The sequence below is a fragment of the Rhinolophus ferrumequinum genome, chromosome 17, assembly GCF_004115265.2.
Source record: "Rhinolophus ferrumequinum isolate MPI-CBG mRhiFer1 chromosome 17, mRhiFer1_v1.p, whole genome shotgun sequence".
Taxonomy (NCBI): domain Eukaryota; kingdom Metazoa; phylum Chordata; class Mammalia; order Chiroptera; family Rhinolophidae; genus Rhinolophus; species Rhinolophus ferrumequinum.
The window spans coordinates 56,700,505-56,718,650 of record NC_046300.1 but is presented as its reverse complement, the minus strand read 5'-3'; the positions used below and the strand labels follow the sequence as shown (position 1 = coordinate 56,718,650).

At 42.1% G+C, this 18,146-nt stretch overlaps 1 protein-coding gene across 1 annotated transcript in view; it reads left to right on the top strand.

The window, feature by feature from the left end:
• CADPS (calcium dependent secretion activator) overlaps positions 1-18,146 on the top strand; it is a 461,279-nt gene that overhangs the window by 300,248 nt on the left and 142,885 nt on the right. Inside the window, 3 exon segments of the mRNA XM_033131706.1 lie at positions 5,180-5,288; positions 11,430-11,642; positions 16,258-16,269. Coding sequence (XP_032987597.1) covers positions 5,180-5,288; positions 11,430-11,642; positions 16,258-16,269 — 334 coding nt within the window.

Genomic DNA, 18,146 nt, shown 5'->3' with positions numbered 1-18,146 from the left:
ACCCAACAGCTGCATGCAATGTGGAGTTCAGTCATACATGCAAATTATTTTCCCTTCCTTGTTAGCCACCGGACCCTTCCATGGAAACTCAAAATGCAGGTGCAACTAGGAGAAGCACTCTGGTCAATCTGAGGGAAGAATGAGGGAGCAGAAGAAGGAAGCAGATCCCACGCAGCCTGCCCCAGTCCCCTGGCAGCCTCAGAGGGAGCTCTGTGGGGGGGCAGTGTGCAAACCCCCACGCAGGAAACGTGGCTACCCAAGTGACTTACTGAATATTGGTTCCTTTCCACTCAGATGTCAGATCTCATGGAGTGATTTTTGGAGAGAGTTTGCAACACAACTATGTGTTCTCCAACACAATTATGAATTCCATTAGATTTAATACAGGGACATTTGTTCGAAAGTCCTAGGAGTAAGACACATCCAGCATGAGTCTCCTCAAAATCATCTCTTCTCCTGCCCCATTCTCTCTCTCTCTCTCTCTCTCTCACACACACACACACACACACACACACACGCACACACACACACGCACACAGAGTCTACATTTTGTTGTAATACAGAAATATTCAAATTCTCCCTGTGTGAAATTTCTTTCTAGTGCTACTACCTTGGGGGGAAAAAAAGACAGATTATAAATGGACTTCCCAGCAGCCAGGACAAAGGACATCCTCAAAGGGGTGTGGATCCAAAGCGGCAATTCTCATTTTTAAGGATCAGGGTTAAAATTATTATGGTTGTGGCTGGAGTCTGCCCCACCAACTGTGAAAGGAATGAAGCAGTTTCAGGGTGTTTCTGTGCCAGAGACTTAAGTGTTCCTACAAGATAAGACAGTGTTCCCCAAGTGAGGACCTGGACCACCTGCACCGGCTGCTATTTGACATGCAGACCCCAAGGTGCCGTCCAGAGGGCTGCGACCCAAGAATCTGTACATTTTACAAGCTCACCAGGTGATACTGATGAAGGTTGTCCAAAGTGGTCCCGTGCCCTTCCCTGCACCAATCCCTCTAACCAAGGAGAGGCACTGGCGATTGGCCACGCCTGGGCCACACGTGCCACGCAGCCCACCTGCAGCTAGAGGTATAATTAGCCCTACACAAACTATGTGGCCTGAAAGTGGAGGAGAGGAGGGTCCCCCAAGGAAGGTCAGTGTTCAGTCACCCGGGGAAAGGAGTCCTCTGCATGCAAACGTAAGAAATGTCCCCCAGTTGTTATCATCACCATCGAAAGATAATGCAGTTGAGTCCCAGCAAAGTTAACTGAACTGCCCGGGACCACAACCTAGAAAGTAATGCATCTGAGAATCAAAGCCAGGTCTGTAGAGCTCCAAGCTCATTCTCCCTCTACTCCGCCAAAGGGCCTTAGTGTCAGTCAGGAACCTGGTATTTAGACTGTGATTCTTCATACACAACCACGTCACATGAAAATGGTCCTTGGTCCCAGGAATTGTGTGCGTCGCATCATAAACATTTTCTCCATCCTCACATCTTGACTCCGTCAGTCAGTGTTTCCTCATGAAAACCTTCCCTGACCACCCAACTAGACCAAATCCCCAAGCTCTTCCAGGATCATCTCTCTTTTTAATACTTATCACCTTTTTAACACTTATCATACATTTCTGCGAAGATGTGATTAATGTCTGCCTTCCCACTAGACATGAGGGCAGGAACTATATCTGGTTTTGTATGTCTTTATATTCCCAGCGCCAAAATATACCCAAGTTTTGTTGAATGAATCTGCCATAAAGAAAGAATTCTTTTCTGAAATGTATGTGAACTGTAGACAGGGCTAGTAACCAGAGTTCTGTAAAAATGACAGCTGAGTTATTCTCAAAGATAGAAAAGGAAGGGAAAGGAAAGGAAAGGAAAGGAAAGGAAAGGAAAGGAAAGGAAAGGAAAGGAAAGGAAAGGAAAGGAAAGGAAAGGAAAGGGCATTAGACAAAATGTATTCTATCGTTAGTTGTGTGTCCAAGTATTTTAGTCTTCCATGGGTGGGAGGAAGAAGAGGGGAGAGTCAGGGACAAAAAAGGACTAACCCTCTTATCTCATAACTAGACTCTAGTTGCTAAATATAATTGAAACTCGAGGCAACTTTAAAATTTCTAGACAGTTCCTCTATGATAAAACAATAGTTGTCAAACTTACGTGTGCCTTAAGAAAAACCTGAGACAGTTATGAAAAATATATAGAGATTCTTGAGGTCCACCCTGACCTAAGATCCTATTTTAATTTGTCTGACTTAAAAATCTGCATATTTATAACCTACCCCCACTACAAACAAATGACAAAGGTGGCCTCAGTCCACTCTTTAAGAAACATTATTTCAAACCTTTCCCTAATTTAAATAACTGTTTGGAAAGGAGCTAAAGGGTTCCTTGTGTACTTAAAGTTCAGCCACCTTTAAAACAAAACCTCAAAGACTCTAGCCTCAGAAGTCCCTACTGCCCGTCCCATGATTTCATGAGACAGTACATACCAGCTAAAAATCCGAAAGATGTAAAAACTGTAGTCCTTGAAGTCCTCCCCTCAAAAGTGCACTCTCAGATATCACTTGAGATTACTAGCACTTTCTGTTTTCTGTTGTTCTAGTCCAGGCTTTTAGCCAGGGGTGACTGACTCTCTAACATATATTCCAGGCTTTTATGCCGTCATTACAACAGCAGTAATCATTAATTTTCATTAAATATCGTTTAAGTAGAATTTTACCGTGACAGACAAACATGCGTTTGACTGCGAATAGCTTTCACTTGGTGATGCCTAACGGAAGCTTAAAAAAATATCAACATGTTCCCAAACCTTTGGTATTTCTTCCCTCTCAGGCACTCTAGAAAAACTGAAGTTCCCCCCAAACTTGCAATAATTAGAAATATTCGAAGAGAAATTACCGCCCCACCCCCTTTTATTTCCTAAAGTAAGTTGCCAAATCCCAAGTTAAAACTCAAGTTTATTTTAGCCCATTTGTCGGACAACTTCAGAGTATTACCAGAAGAGGGCAGCAGCATACAGGGCTCGAAGAAAGCAGCAACTAAAATAGAAGGAAAATCAAAAAGCCCAAAGCATGTAGAAATAGTAAATTCATGATCTTGAAATAACACCCTTCTGTTGTGATTTTTTTCTGATCTTAAGTGAGTGTCTGCATCTCTCTGTTTGTTTGGCTAATCATCACATTAGCAAATTGTATCACCTCTTTTGTTGACAGAGACAGGTAAAAATCACTTTCCAATTCTTCCAGGAATATCTGTGCTCACGGTCATGCTGGGGGTCGGGGGAGTAGGCCTGAGGTATCAGTTATCTGTGGGACCAGTAAGGAGCCGGAAAAGCCTGGTGTTGTACTTCCAGTAACATGTAAATGGGGAAGGAAAAAAAAAGAACCTCTTTATTAGATTATACGTACTCAAATTTCTGGAACCAATGAGACTCAATTAGTGAACGCCCACTGTATGGTGGATTTAGTTTATGGGAAGGGGAATGTAACCAAAATGTATGACTCCCTAGGCCACCTTCAAAGGATTTATCATCTAGTAGGCAAACACACCTACTCAGCAATGCTATATTAGAATGTTAGTGCCAGATGCAAGGAAACTGCTTACGTAAATGCATATGTAATTTGTTATGTGTCACACATACTGTATAAAGCCCTTCACGGCTCAATTAATCCTCTAGCACTAATAAGGTGCAGGTATAATACAGATGAGGACTTTGAGACTTAGAAAGGTGACAGCTTATCAGACCTGGGATGGGGCCCCCAAGCTCACACTCTTAAGCCTCACTTTCAGAAGAAGAGGATGTTACTGGATGTTCTGCTCATTGCAAAGAATAATACTTTCAACTTACGGAAATACTCTTAGTCATCTAGCCTTGTTTCCCTTGAATCTCACCAAGACCTTGCAATGTAAAGAACATGTTCTGCAAACTGTGCATTATAAAGAAACCAAAGTTGGACAGAAAGTTTTCATCAGGACCAACAGAGGGCAGCAACAGATAAACCAACCAGTAAAACGTCCTCCCACAGACTCCCTTTTTGTCCCCACGGGGACCTGCAGGCCATGCAGACTGTGCAGGAGGTACCTGCAGGGCTGGAGAGTGCCAGTTCTTTATCACCATTTTACAAAAGATAAATCTCACCATGGAGAAGGAGACTGAAAACATCCCCAGCAGGAATCAAAGTTCACTTAGAAAGTGTCTCCTTAAATAAAGGGAACTAAGAGATGAGGGATGTGGCACTCCTTTGCCGAGACATTTGACATGCGTGGATGGTAAATATGCCCACGAGCGTTTAGCCTCCAGCCCGAAGATGCTTGTTCTCCCACAGGCTCCTTGCAGACCAGCCAGATGCAGAAAGGCTAGTGTCCACGCTGGATCTGCACACACCGTGGCGACAGGGCCCTGAGGCCGGCCTGTGGCCTCAGAGTCCCCACCCGGCACCGGCATCAAGCCTGTGTCAGGACTGAGGGCTGCACCGGTGACCATGGCCGTGCTGTCAGGGCTGCGGATGGCTATACCGTGATGGGCACGTAGCAGTCAAGCACTCGTTGCTCATGACAGCGCGTCACTCCTGCGTTTGTCTGAAATAAAGGGAAGAGATTTTAAAGGAACCAAAAGCATTCTTTCAGGGGAAAGAGAGAAGGGAGATGAAATGTGTGGCTTGATGCTGACAATTGTCTGCATAAAACAAATGCTAAAATATATTAAAAAGTTGGGCATAAATAAATGACAGTGTGGTCCCTAACTTCTGACCAGGCCTGTGGTTATGTCTGTGAGCATGGCCGTCTCAGCGAAGGCCGTAGTCATGTTAGGTAGAACCTATACAACTGCCACTATTCAATAAGTTTTGACCTACAAAGCTGGCAACTTCATGTAGCTTAACCCAATTAAAATAAGAGCAACAATGATAATAGCCAACTGTTATCAAGCGTTACTAAGCACCACTCAGTCTGCACAATAGGGAGTGAAAACGTAGCTTCTCAGATTATATCCAGCCTATAGATGAGGTAACAGAGAATCAGAGAGGCTAAGTAACTTGCTCCATATCACACAGCCAGGAGGTGATGAAACTCAGTTTGAACCCAGCTCCTGAGCCGAGGGCCCCAGGGGAAAGGACATGCTTAAAGGGTGAGGGTTTCTTCAAGGAAGGTGGGCTCTAGGGGACCAACCTCACCCTCTGTGCTTTCCCTTCCCAGGTCAGTCAGTATACCTTTGCCATGTGCAGTTACCGAGAGAAAAAAGCGGAGCCTCAGGAACTTCTACAGCTGGATGGCTACACTGTGGATTACACCGACCCCCAGCCAGGTACCCACTCACCCTGTAGGCCACGAACCTACAAAACTCCCCCTTCCCGGATCAATGGTCAAATAATATTTGCTGGGCATTTGCTCCATGCTAGGCATTGAGCCTTCCCCAGGATTTCACAGGTGACCAGGACAGCCACAATCCCTGATCTTATGGAATTTCTATCCTGGTTGAGAAAATGCCATGCCAATCAAGAGCTTTGGTTTTATTCCAGGGATCCTTGTAAAACCAAAAAGAAAACAATGTGTTTTTCTTTCACGTAGCTGTGCCCACACACATGTACTCCACCCTATAATGCTAAAAAAGAAATTCCTGAAAAAGAAGTCCTCCTATATGTATACCAAGGACTGACTGAGAGTGTGTGTGTGTGTGTGTGTGTGTGACTGGTTTTTTACCAGTGATGTGTGACCTGGGCAGGTACTCTGTCTCCATGTCCAAGTAAGCCTGCCCTGTACATCCATACCTGCTATCTACCCTTCAAGGTTGGCTGATGGCTAACCTTGAAAAGAAAACCCTCCCTAAATGTCTTTTTTCCTAAGAAGACACCAATCCACAAGCATAGACATCTAAGCTCCGAAGCCTTATGTAACTAAGAGAACCACACAAATGGTAGTATTTCTCATGAGTTCTGCATCCTGCCCCCTCACACCTCTCCCCCCCACACACACCCATTTTATCTTTTTTCCCAGAAAAAAAAATGAATAGAAATCAGCCTCAAAGAACCTTCAAAATGGGGGGGGGGGGTGTGAAATCATTTCAGCATATTAATGAAAACGAGCACCAACAGCCCTCTCCCAGAGAAGTTTATTTTTATGCCAAATCTGCACAAGGAAAGCATTTCCAACCATACTGCATTATTTGGCCCAAAACCTTTTTTTCTACTCCCATATTGCTCTTCCACATGCAACAAAATACACATAAAAGAAAAACAGAGTTAGAGAGAAGATGGGGTGTTAACCTGAAAAGGTGTGGCAGGGAAGGCCTTAGGAAAAGTGGCACCTTCAGAATCCCAAACCTGAGTGACTTGGACCAGCCCCACACCCCAGGACTTTCCAAAGTAATTAGCATCTTACCAGAGCATGATACAGAGCTGACCACATAAGGCGTGAATTAAAGGCTCTATCTGGAAATTTTTCATAATGAGTAGAACCTGTGAGTATGAAACAATTTCACGAAACATCTCATTGAAAGGCTATGGCTCCTGCATTAACAAACCAGCCCTCAGGGTGTTTTGTGATCATCTGTGATCTCAAACCATTGATTTCCCTTCAGAGAAATGGATTTGGTCTCTCCCAAAACCTTGCATGTTATGGTGGTACGCTAAAGGGCCAATATGAGAAGGAGAAATGAGCACATCTTCTGACAGTAATTCCTTCTAAGCCAGTTCACCACTCTTTTCCTCTATGTGATTACACTTGGCCCTCACCGCAATCCCACCCACGAAGTAGAAGGAGGAGGATTATCGTTCCATTTTATAAAGGAAGAAACTGAGCTGGGACTCAGGCTCTTGCCCATGTCACCCTTTGGCACTTGTAGTAAAACATAGCTATGTGTACAGCTATAGCAAAGCTATAGTTGTTATTTTTATCACATGAAGACAGAATCCTCTTCCTATGGGAGGGCAGCACGAAAGCTATTCTAGCTACGTGCAAAGGGAATGTGCACATGTATTATAGAAGCTTCTTTTTTTTCACATTTATCCCATGGGATATAATTTATAAATTCCTTTACCAAAGATGTAAATGGAAAGTAAATTGATTATGTTCTTGAGAATAATAAGCAGTTTCTTCTCTGCCTTTCTGTGTGCCAAGTCCTATTTATTTTCAAAGTAGCATTTGATTGAAAATGAGATTTAAATACTCCCAATTGTCATAAGAAAAGTCTAACTCAGAATTTCTTAAAGATTGCTTGTTAAAAGTAGAAGTTCTAAGTCCCAAACCTAACCTATGAGCCAGAAGGGGGAGGGAAAAATCCTCATATTTCAATAAGCCCTGTAGGGGAGTCTTATACATAGTAAAGTTTTCTAGCTAGAGATCAAAATAATGTATAATTCAGCCAGTGTCCACAGAGATGTGAGGGGCCTCCCCAGTTGCTCCCTGAAAGGTGAGTTTGCAAATGGAGAAGGACGTCTGCGTCCATCTGTTCCGCTCTTCCTCTTAGCTTCATCCAGGTTGTTAGTGGAACCCATGGTGGAGGTGTTTATGGGGTAGGTAGCCTGGTAGCTGTGGATGCCCTTGCTTTTGTAGTAGTCTAAGATCCAGTAGTCACCCAGACACAAGCATTTGCACTATATCGACTCTGCCTGTTTAGGTCCTTGAAATACTAATTTTGGCATTGGTAAGGAATCACATGTAAGTTTTACAGATATGCTATCATTTTGAGCTCAAGATGAAAATGCTTCACTTTACCTTTCCCTGGGTATGATTTAGAGAGTATGCAACGATCTCTCAATTCCTATTAGAATAAGTGATGAAGTCTTCAAATAAAAGGATATTCATTCAGAATAATTCAGTGGCACAACTTAAATGAGTGCATGAAATCTTCGACAACGTTACCATTATAAGCAGACCACATCCATGCGTACTGTTGGCCAGTCTCTCCCCCAGGGAGCTGGCCAGCATGTCTTGCCTGGTCTGCCTGCATCCATTCCCAGATGTGTCCTCTTGTTCTTGACACGTCAGTACCTGTGGGGTGCTCCATGGAGAGCATGTACACTGTCACACAAGACATTTTGCAGATTCAGTCCCCAGGAATTGTTACTTTGGCTAAGAGTCTTCTGCCTTAAAGCATGGGTTGATGTTCGCTTTGTTTTCTCCTCCCTTGGTTTCCTTTCAACTGGGTTGCTCTGCTCTCTCCTTGCTCTTGTTGGTGTGTCCTAGTCTCCCATGTTTTCTGAAAAAGCTCTGTTGCTCTCTGCTGCTCTCATTATCATTACTTCTGCTGCTTTAGATGTTTCTCTTTGTCCAGCTCACTCCATGATTAGGCGTTATTCTGTTGTTGATAACTGGTCCTCGCAGAGCTGCTGCTGTGTGCCCGGCCAGGTTGTCCAGGCCTTGCAGCCATACAGTGCCGTGGTTACAGTCATCAGCTCTGGAGTCAGCCGGGATTAGGAGCCCACCTCTGACGCTCACAGCCACACCTTGTGTTCATGGGCTAGTTAGCACCTTCTCTGTGACTCAATTTCCTCATTTATAAAATGGAAATAATAGTATTTCCCTCAGAGGGCTGTTGGGAGGATTAAAGAAAAATCTGAAAATGTTCTAGCATCTTTCTATCTCTACCTCTCCACTTCCCGAGGCAACCCCGTGAACTGACTTTCTGACAGTAGCTGTAGGAACACAGCCTCCCTCCCCTACCTGCAGGCCCTGGGAGAAAAGGTGTTGCACCAGGGACGGTTCCCACCCAGTGATGTCTCCCTGGCATTCACTGACTGTCAAAGTAGCCCATCCCGAAGTTACCATGACACTAGACTATGGAACGTTTTGTGGCCCACTCTTCCTTTAAGCTCCTCTTGCTCGCTTCTCGGGGCTTAACGCATCCCTCAAGTTCCTCTTCTTCTTCTCATCCCCTCCAGAATTTTCCTTCTTATGCCATCCATTCCTTTCATCAGGTTTTCCCAGCTTGCTAGCGACATCATCCTACCCAAATCACATATTTTAAAACCCTCCATAAGAAATTAGGCAAAATATTGCCTCATAATTGTAACCAAAAAGCTTTTATTAAAAGCTTCATATAAAGAAGTAGCTATTTATTGTTCTAGAATCCCTGGAAATTCTAAGTGCAAAACTACCAATACACAGCTATTCTTGTGGAATAGACACCTGAATTAATATTATCAGCACAATGGAGAAATCTTCATGTCACCAGAAATTTTTCCAATGTCAATGTCAAACAGGTTGGTGACTGGGCCTTGTTGGAAATTTGGGGGTACCAATCACTCCAATTCTCCTCTCAAATTTAACTGATAATCTGGGGAATAATAAAGAACCTGATGAAGATATGAAGCTTTATTTCTGGCAAGAGAGTGCTCAGTAACTCCAAAATATAGGCTTTGGGAATATGTTGACGGATACAGTGTAACTTGGGTCTGAGCCCAAAGAGAGGATTCCACCTTCCTCTCTCTAAAGTTTAACCTTGAGAACTGCCTATGGAAAAAGATGAATCTATAGAGCATTCATTCATCCATTCATTTATCCAAGAAGTACATGTTGAGTACCTACAATACGCACCATTCTAGGTACCTGGGACATAGCAGTGAACATTTCAGACAAAACCTCCCTGTCCTTATAAAGTAAATTATATAGTTTGTTAGATGGTGATAAGAGCTATAGAGAAAAATGAAGTCAGATAGGAGAGATGAGTAATGAGGGGTGGAAGTCAGAGAAGGCCTGAACAAGAATATGACATTTGAGCAAAGATGTGAAGGGAGTGAGGGTAGGGATCATTCAGATACCTCGAGGAAGTGTTCTAAGCACCAGAAACAGCAAGTGCAAAGGTCCTGGGGTGAGAGCAGACCTGGAGTGTTCAAGGAACAGCAAGAGGCCAGTGTGGCCACCATGAAGAGAGTACCTGCATGGGCATATCAGAGAGAGAGAGAGAGTACTAGGAGATGAGGGTAGAGTAGTGGAGGGTCAATTCAGATCGGGCCTAGCAGGCCTTGTCAGAACCTGGACTTTTCCTCTAAATGAACTGCAGTCACTGGCAGATTTTGAGCAAAGGAGTCACGTGACCTGACTCTTGTGCTGAACCAATTACTCTGGCTGCCGTGTTGAGAATCAACTAAAGAGAGTGAGAATGGAGGCAGACAGACCAGATAGGAGACAACTAAGATAATGCAGGTGAGAGATGAGCACGACTAGATTCCAGGTAGTAGCACTAGAGGTGGGAGAAGGAGTCAAATTCTGGTATAATGTCCTGAAGGTAAAGCCAACAGAATTCCCCTGGAAGGGGGTAGTGAGAAAAAGTGAGGAATCTAAAAGGACCCCAACGTTGTGGGTTTGAGCAACTACAAAGATGAGCTTAGCTTCACAGAAGACTGGGAGAAAGACCAGGAATTCAGTATTAGGTATAATAAGCTTGGGATGTTTATTACATATCCATGTGGAAAAGTCAAGAAAACCGTTAGATTATTCAGGTCTGCGTTTCAAAGGGAGAGATCCAGCATGGAGGGAGAAATTTAGGACCATGAGCATATTCGTGACATTTAAGAGTGGATGCCACCACTGGGGAGAGGGTGTAGATAAAGAAAGGAAGAGATCCAAGGACAGAACACCTGGATGCTGCAAGGAGGAGCAGGAGGAACCAGCAAACCAGCCTGACAGTTAGCAGACGCGGAGGGAGGAGGATTATCAGGTGACCTGGAGCCGAGTGCAGAAGGCATTTCAAAGGAAACAGTGTCAAGTGCTGCTGATAGGTAGATGGATCTAATAAAATGAGGACTTTGAATTGATCGTGGGATTCAGCAAGTGGAAGTCACTGGTGACCTTGACAAGTAGGGCAGTACCCTGATTTGGGAGGGGAGAGGATGGTAAGTCAGAATAGGAGAGAGAGAGAGAGATCGTCAGAACTCAAAGTGTGGTCCTAGGACCAGCACCATCTACATCATCCAGGAGCTTGTCAGAAATGCAGAGTCTCAGGCTCTCTGGTGGACATACTGAATCAGAAGCTGCATTTTAACAAGATGTCCATGAGATTCACATTTGAGTGGATTTAATTTGAGAAGCCCTGGTACATATGCCTCTTGTACTGTAAAGAGAAGAACAATAGGACAGAACCTGAAGGGAGATGTGGGGGTCAAGAGATATTTTTGTTGTTTGTTTGGTTTTGTTTGTTTGTTTGAAAGATGAGAAAAATAATAGTGTATCTATAGGCAGATGTTTACCCAGCCAGCAGGCAGCCCGCGTGATAATTCTGTCCCAGTGACACAAAGACAGAGGCAGGCACCGTGCTCAAAACACCACTTCAACATCACGGCCCCACGCTGTAGCCCACTGGGTATCACACTTCCTGTCCTAGAGTTAGATAAATGGCTCCTCCCCTCTCCGGCCCAAGGAAAAGCAGCAGAAACCGCCTTTCTCAAGGCTCAGTCCTGCCAAGAACATTGCAGCTCAGCTTAGTAGTTTGTATTCCCTTTTATTCAAGGACTGGAGGGTGGCCGTGCCTTCTTCAATGCAGTCAAAGAAGGAGACACCGTGATATTTGCCAGTGATGATGAGCAAGACCGCATCCTGTGGGTCCAGGCCATGTATCGGGCCACCGGGCAGTCACACAAGCCTGTGCCCCCGACCCAAGTCCAGAAACTCAACGCCAAGGGAGGGACTGTGCCTCAGCTGGACGCCCCGATCTCCCAATTTTGTAAGTAAATATGCCATTTGTTCAAAATAGCTCTGTAGAGTAATCTTCCAAAATGGAATTAGAAAATCTAGTTACGTTACCATTAAAGATTCATAAATCATGTTTGCTGAAAAAGAATAGTGGATTCAGGAGGGAAAAGTCGGGACAAAACTGTTAGATGAAAGTAATTTTAAAGTGCAATACTTGACATTTCCCCCCAAGGACGAAACAAAGGGAAATATATTTTAGGTGGATTTTTATCTCTCTGTCTTAGTGACAGTTTGGAATTCACAGCCGAACATGTATTTGTTTGAGTTCTTCAAAAATAGTAAATAATGTATGTCTTTGCTTCATTTCTTTCCATGAAAGTAATTTTAAAATAGGGCTTGACTGGAAATAAATTTAAATCTGCAAAAATAAATGATGACATTATCACACGCAGTGGAAAAACAAAACAAGAAATCTATGGTACCTAAAATCCAATTCTGAGCTAAAATATCAGGACCCAAAAAGGAAACTATCTCTTTAAACATCCCTAGTTAATATTCCAGTTTCTTCTCCTCTTACCTCTGCATGTGTTTTAATTCTCACCCCTTTCCCGTATCTTCTTGCTATCTAGGATGGTTTGTATCTCCCAACCCTTTTGGTGCACAGGGTAAGGTGAAATCCATTTGGATTTGGAGACGTTTATTAAAACAGAAGATGGCAACATCGGAAACAAAACACCAAATAAAGTCATTCATTTTAGTTACAAACCTTAACCATGAATAGAGAGTTTTGCCTCACCCTGATTATCAAGTCATTAGGGGTAACTCAGGAACAAGTCATTTTTAGCAATAATCATCATGATTCCTTACTTTAGCGTGGAACCCACTCAGTTGGTCCACTTCATTGAGCAGCTGTTTAGATGATAAGACACTAATGAGGAAAATAGGCCAGATCCCTGCTCTCCGGACACCTGACTCCTAGTGGAGAAGTCTAGATAGCAAACAAATCAACAAGTAAAAGGAGAGTTTCAGACATTGAGACATACCATGAAGAGTGTCCCGCCTTAGTGACTGGGTGAGGGGAGGGGATATTAGACAGACGATCTGAGCTTGCGTCCAAATAATAGGGAGTCAGTCCCACAAGTATCTGTGGAATGAGAGCTGCAGCAGAAGGGAAGCAAGTACGGAGGCCCATAGCAGAAACCTGCCCTCTGGCACAGGGCTTGGACATAGTCTTTCCTCTGTTGCTCTTACACAACGTGCATATGGATAGAATAATTTTGCAGTGACAGCAACTAAATGGAGGTAAATCCTCTTTCTGATGAAGTCCACTGCCATGTCCATTTCTGTCTAACAAGACCATGTTCTTAAGCCTTGTAACGCCTTTGCTGATGGGGAAAAACTCTTTTTGGATGACAAATCCTATGAATTAGGTGCTCCCAGGAATTCGTCTCCGGTGCTGATGGTTTCTTAAAGAAAAGTGCATTCCTTTTGGGACATTATAAATAATCACACAATCACTGTGGTTTTCCACACACAAACCCTGAAAGAATAAGTAAGAGGTTGAGCCGGGACTTGGGGAAGAAGGGAAGGCCCTCCCAACAGCGACCACCACCAAACTCCCCACTCTCTCCCTGGGGCGCTCAGGTTTACTTGAGAGCGGCAAGAGGAAAGCAGTATCTCTTTCTAATGGTTTAGTTGTTGGTTGAGATAAAGCCTACCCAATATTTCTTTAATTTTTTTAAAAAACCTCTGTGATGGAATATTTTCTTTCATCTTGCCTGACAGGCTCCTTTTTAATAAATGTGGAAACAATACCTCCTACCATATTCCTCTGAAACGGAGTTATCTGTGTATCAGGAAAAGAGTTTCCTAATTATAATCCCCATCCAAGTCAACCTCATAATACATGTATCTCAGGTGATAGTTGGAAAATTATGGTCTTATTTCAAAATCGTCTCCATTTCTTTTGAAGTCATTTCAGCTTCCATTCAGTATCTGTGTTCTAGCATCTGCCCATTTTAAGAAATTAGTACTTGGTTTCTTATTAACCTCACATTTTCCTCACTCATATGGAAAAGAGGGAGGACGTTCAGGAGTAAAATTAAATGGAGACCAGATAATGATTTGAAAAAGAAGACGACTGATGGAAGTGGATGAAGAGGGATGGATACCCCTTCATGGAAATACACAGGGGCTCTTGATTTAGATTTCCCTCTATGAACAGGATTCGTTAAGCTGTGAAATAAAGTGCTAGTCGTGAGGCATCAACTGGAGGATTCAACTGAGTACACATCAGCTTGATATATGTCACTACCCTAGTTGACATAAGGGACTTTTATTAGAGAGCATGTCAAGTCAACTCATTCATGCCTCTGGGATTTATCAGTATCTGGTTGGTGGAGCCACCTTCTTCTCTACTGTCTCCTTAATCACTACCCAAGAATGGGGCTTCTCCAGAGAGTAAGGTCCTACCACACCTACCAGGTTCTATAAGAACAAGGCCATCACTTTCATTGTGCACTGCAGGAGGCATTTTTCACATAGACAAAAAGGTGAATGGCACCTATTGAGTTGTTCAGTGCCCAATCTGCACAACCGTACACTATGACCCTGTACTAAATGACAATCCTTACTCAGAGCTTCAATCCAATAATGTTGAACCCAATAATCCCATAGTTACTTTATTACCCAAACACAGAGCCTCAACACTGCTCCTATCTATTGCTAGTTTAGGCACTTACTAAAAACTGCCGCCAGAGTACCAGCAAGTGAGTCATCTGTTCCCATAATTTAGGAGCGGGCAGAGGAAACCAGTCGGGATTTAACCAACCTAACCTTCTGTACCTGATCCTTTGCAGTTACGGGTATATGAAACCCATGAGAAAGATCAAAAAAAGAACCAGGAATTTTACATTCTGTGGTGTTACTGAATAGTTATACATAAGAACCAAAATAAAATGGCTGGAGGTGGGAGGGTATATAATAATACTTAGAGGAGTCTGCCACAGAATGGTGGTCATGTCACACTTACTTCACAGCTGCGCTGAATTTACTAAATTCAAACCATCACTGTGAAACAGATCAGTCAAAACACACAGTGTTCATTCTTAGGGTGACGAGCTCATCCAGATTTGCCCACGACTTCCGGGTATGAGTACTAAAGTCCTGTGGCCCCAGAAACCCTTCAGTCCTGGGCCAGCTGGGACAGCTCGCTCACCTGGTACTACCAAGCAAGGTGCTAGAAAAAGGAAAAAACAATCACAACATAGTAATAAATAGAAAATGTTGATCCTTCACTTACCTTTTGTTCTGTGTGTATACATTGGTTTCCTTTAAGAGTCACATCTCAAAGTCTAAGTCCAGCCCAGAATCTCTAACAAAAAGAGTAAAAACAATCAAGTATTGCATTTTAAAAAGGTTTCCTTGACTTCCAAAAGGTAAGGGTCATTGTTAAATATGTCTTGCTGTACACATGTCATCAAATCCTGTTTTTGAATATTTGTTCAAAGCATTTGCCATTCTTGCAAGTGAAGAATTCCTAAGAACAACTTTCAGGGAGTTAACTTTGTAATCACTTTATTAGTACTTCCACGGCAAAGGGAAGCTACAGAAAAATGGGAGAGGACTTTTGGATAGAGAAAAATAAACACTCCAGTCTTGTCATGTCGCTGTCTGTTCAAGGGAGACTTGAGAATGGAACATTTTACAGTTTGGGAAACTTGGGGGTAATTGTGAGTTTATTTGGGTCTTTCTAAATTCTGTTTAATAGCTTCTAGGTGCAGTTTTTATTTTCTGCAATTTTCAAACGCTTAATTTCAAAATGAAAAGACACGTCTAAGAAAGAGTGGAGTGGAGTATTTATCTGGAATTGTAAATACTGAGAAAAAAAAATAGATCCTGCTATTCATTAGTTTGTATAAGACTCTACAATGATCTGGGGAGGGTTCCACCAAAACTTACAACATTTTTGTTCTTTTGTGATTTTGCTGGTGTGTGTTGTTGATTTAATTTTTCCCTTTTTTTGATTAAAACTTGAGAAAAATTAAGTCAGTGCCTAGCTATACAACTTTTTAAAACAACAACTTGCAATTTTCCAATTTGTAAAGGCCAGTGTTGCTTACCTTGGAAACGATGTCCAAATCTGTAGTTGAGTGTTGCCACAATTTGTTATGCCACGTGGCCTCTCACTGAGACACCTGATCCCCTGTCCAATCTGTGTTAGAGGAACAGTCAAAAATCAGTACCTCGGAGTGGGAGGGGGAGTGGTCTTTTAAGGTTTGCTATTTGGTCTATGATTATTTGATGTATCACTTGCAATGAGTCTCATTTTAATGTCTGTTTCTCAACTAATAACTGTTAATCATATCATAGATTCCCAAAGTTGGGTGTTTTTGAGAATTGTTCTATTTTTGCTACCACTTGAACAGCCTTCTACAGTTAGGGGGTGGTCTTGGTTACTGTTGGTTTGGGGTGGGGGTTGATTTTGGTTTTCGTTTCGTTTTGTTTCCTTTAAGTTTTCTTGTTCAATCTTTGTTCGAACCCAAGAACTTTAGCTGCTAGGTTAGAACTCCTGTCTGCTTTCCTGAGCCTTGTTGCTAGTCTTTATGTTATTCTGGTTTGTTCCTTCTTACCCTGCTAACTTCTAGCTGGACTGAAGGGTAAGTGTTCCCCTATAGCTAGCACAGCTCAGATAATCAGACTAGATTATCTGACACCTGCAATGTGCTTCCTCCCTCTCCTCTGAAATCTTCCTCATGTCTAGACTTTGTAGTAAGACTTTTCATGTTATTTTCCTGACCTTAGGTTTGAAATGTCAGCTTCCATACTGAAACTAGGATGCATGTGATGTGTGCATAATTGCCTCCTCTCCTTGGCTTTCATATTGGCATCAAATGATCCTCTGAATAAAGCCAACTAGTAACATCTCCTCATTTTTTTCATTCCAAGAACATTAATTAACATCACAACGAAGTGGCAAATAATGCTTTTGTTTCATGGAATTGACAGCTATCTGACTGCTTAATGCCTGAAAACAGATCATTTTGCACTCTGATAATGTATTGTTGTTTTTCCTTTCCCATTCCAAAGATTAGAATGATCAGTGTACCAATGATAAGGTAACCATCAATAACCTTAACAAATAGAAAGGTGCTGTAGGAAACCCGAATGTGTTAACTGAGCAAGACTTCAAGAAATTGTGAAATACAATTACTAACGTAAATGCATTATTTGAACACTAAGTAATTAATTCTCCCTGGCTTGACGGTGTGCTCTAAGAAAGACCCAATGGAGGATTAATTTTGAAAGGACAGCAGTAGTACACGGGACGACCTGCCATGCACAAAAACAGGAAATGAAGCACACAGCTGAGTCCTTAATGTACCTTATTCATAAAAGCTGCGGATTCACAGTCACACAATTTCATGGAGCGCTTTGCCCTCTGGTCTTGACTGTCTCTCTGCTACTCCCCCAAGGACAGTGACAACAATAACTTCAACATCATTAGTATGTGTATTAATTTTTCTAAAACTACACCTGAAAGAGAAAAAAGAAACTCAAACTTAGGAAAATATTTTCTTTCACAATTTGAGTTGTTAATAAAAGAGAGTATACGATCCCTTTATTCATATAGGAAAACTCTGACCACCAAAAAAATGTGTTGTGGACAGACTTGACATTAGAGGGAGCTAGAAAATTTGGTCAAGAGAGCAGGCAAATATGTACTTGAGTATTCTGAATGCTAATTTAGAAGTCGCAGGTCATATCATTTCTCCTGATCATTTAATAATAGTCCTTCTAATTCTTTTTGTTTCTTTCTTTAATTTGCTTTCTTTACCCCTTTCTTTCTTTTTTCTTTTATTTTGCATAAATGTACCCCTGGCTAGCAGACAGATTTGATTTTTTTTTTTTTAACACTCCAAGCAGATACTTAATTTAACTTTACTTTCCTTTGAATGTCTGATGAGGCATTTTAAAAAGCTTACCATAGTATGTGAACTTAGTGGGAATTTAGGGTTTTGCTCTACTTTTTTTAAAGAATGAAAGGAAGGATGGATGAATAAATGACTGAATGAGTTGTGTTCTGCGTAAATTCACATGTATTTGCACCACAGTGCATTGCTATCCTACTAGATTCCCAAATAGTCGTTTCCCTTAATTCTTTTCTATAGTGTTATCTCTCGAGATTTTTGCTATAGCTTCTTGATTGTCAACTTGCAGTTGCTACATTGCAGGAATGCAACATCAAAGAATTAATTCGATATTAACTTAATTTGCATGACCCAAAACCACCCTGGAAATCACTTTCCTTCTCATTGTAAAAATCAATGGTCTTTTAAAAGAATAGACTCCACAATCAGGCCCTAAATTTTCTAAATACCATGATATGTTCTAAATAGACCATATTACATGAAGGTTCATTTCTTTTTTAACTACTTCACACATATGTAATATATTATTCACTAATCAGCTGAGTATTTTCATGTCATGTAGTGATTTACAGTAAAGTACATTATTAATTAGTCAACTATAGAAA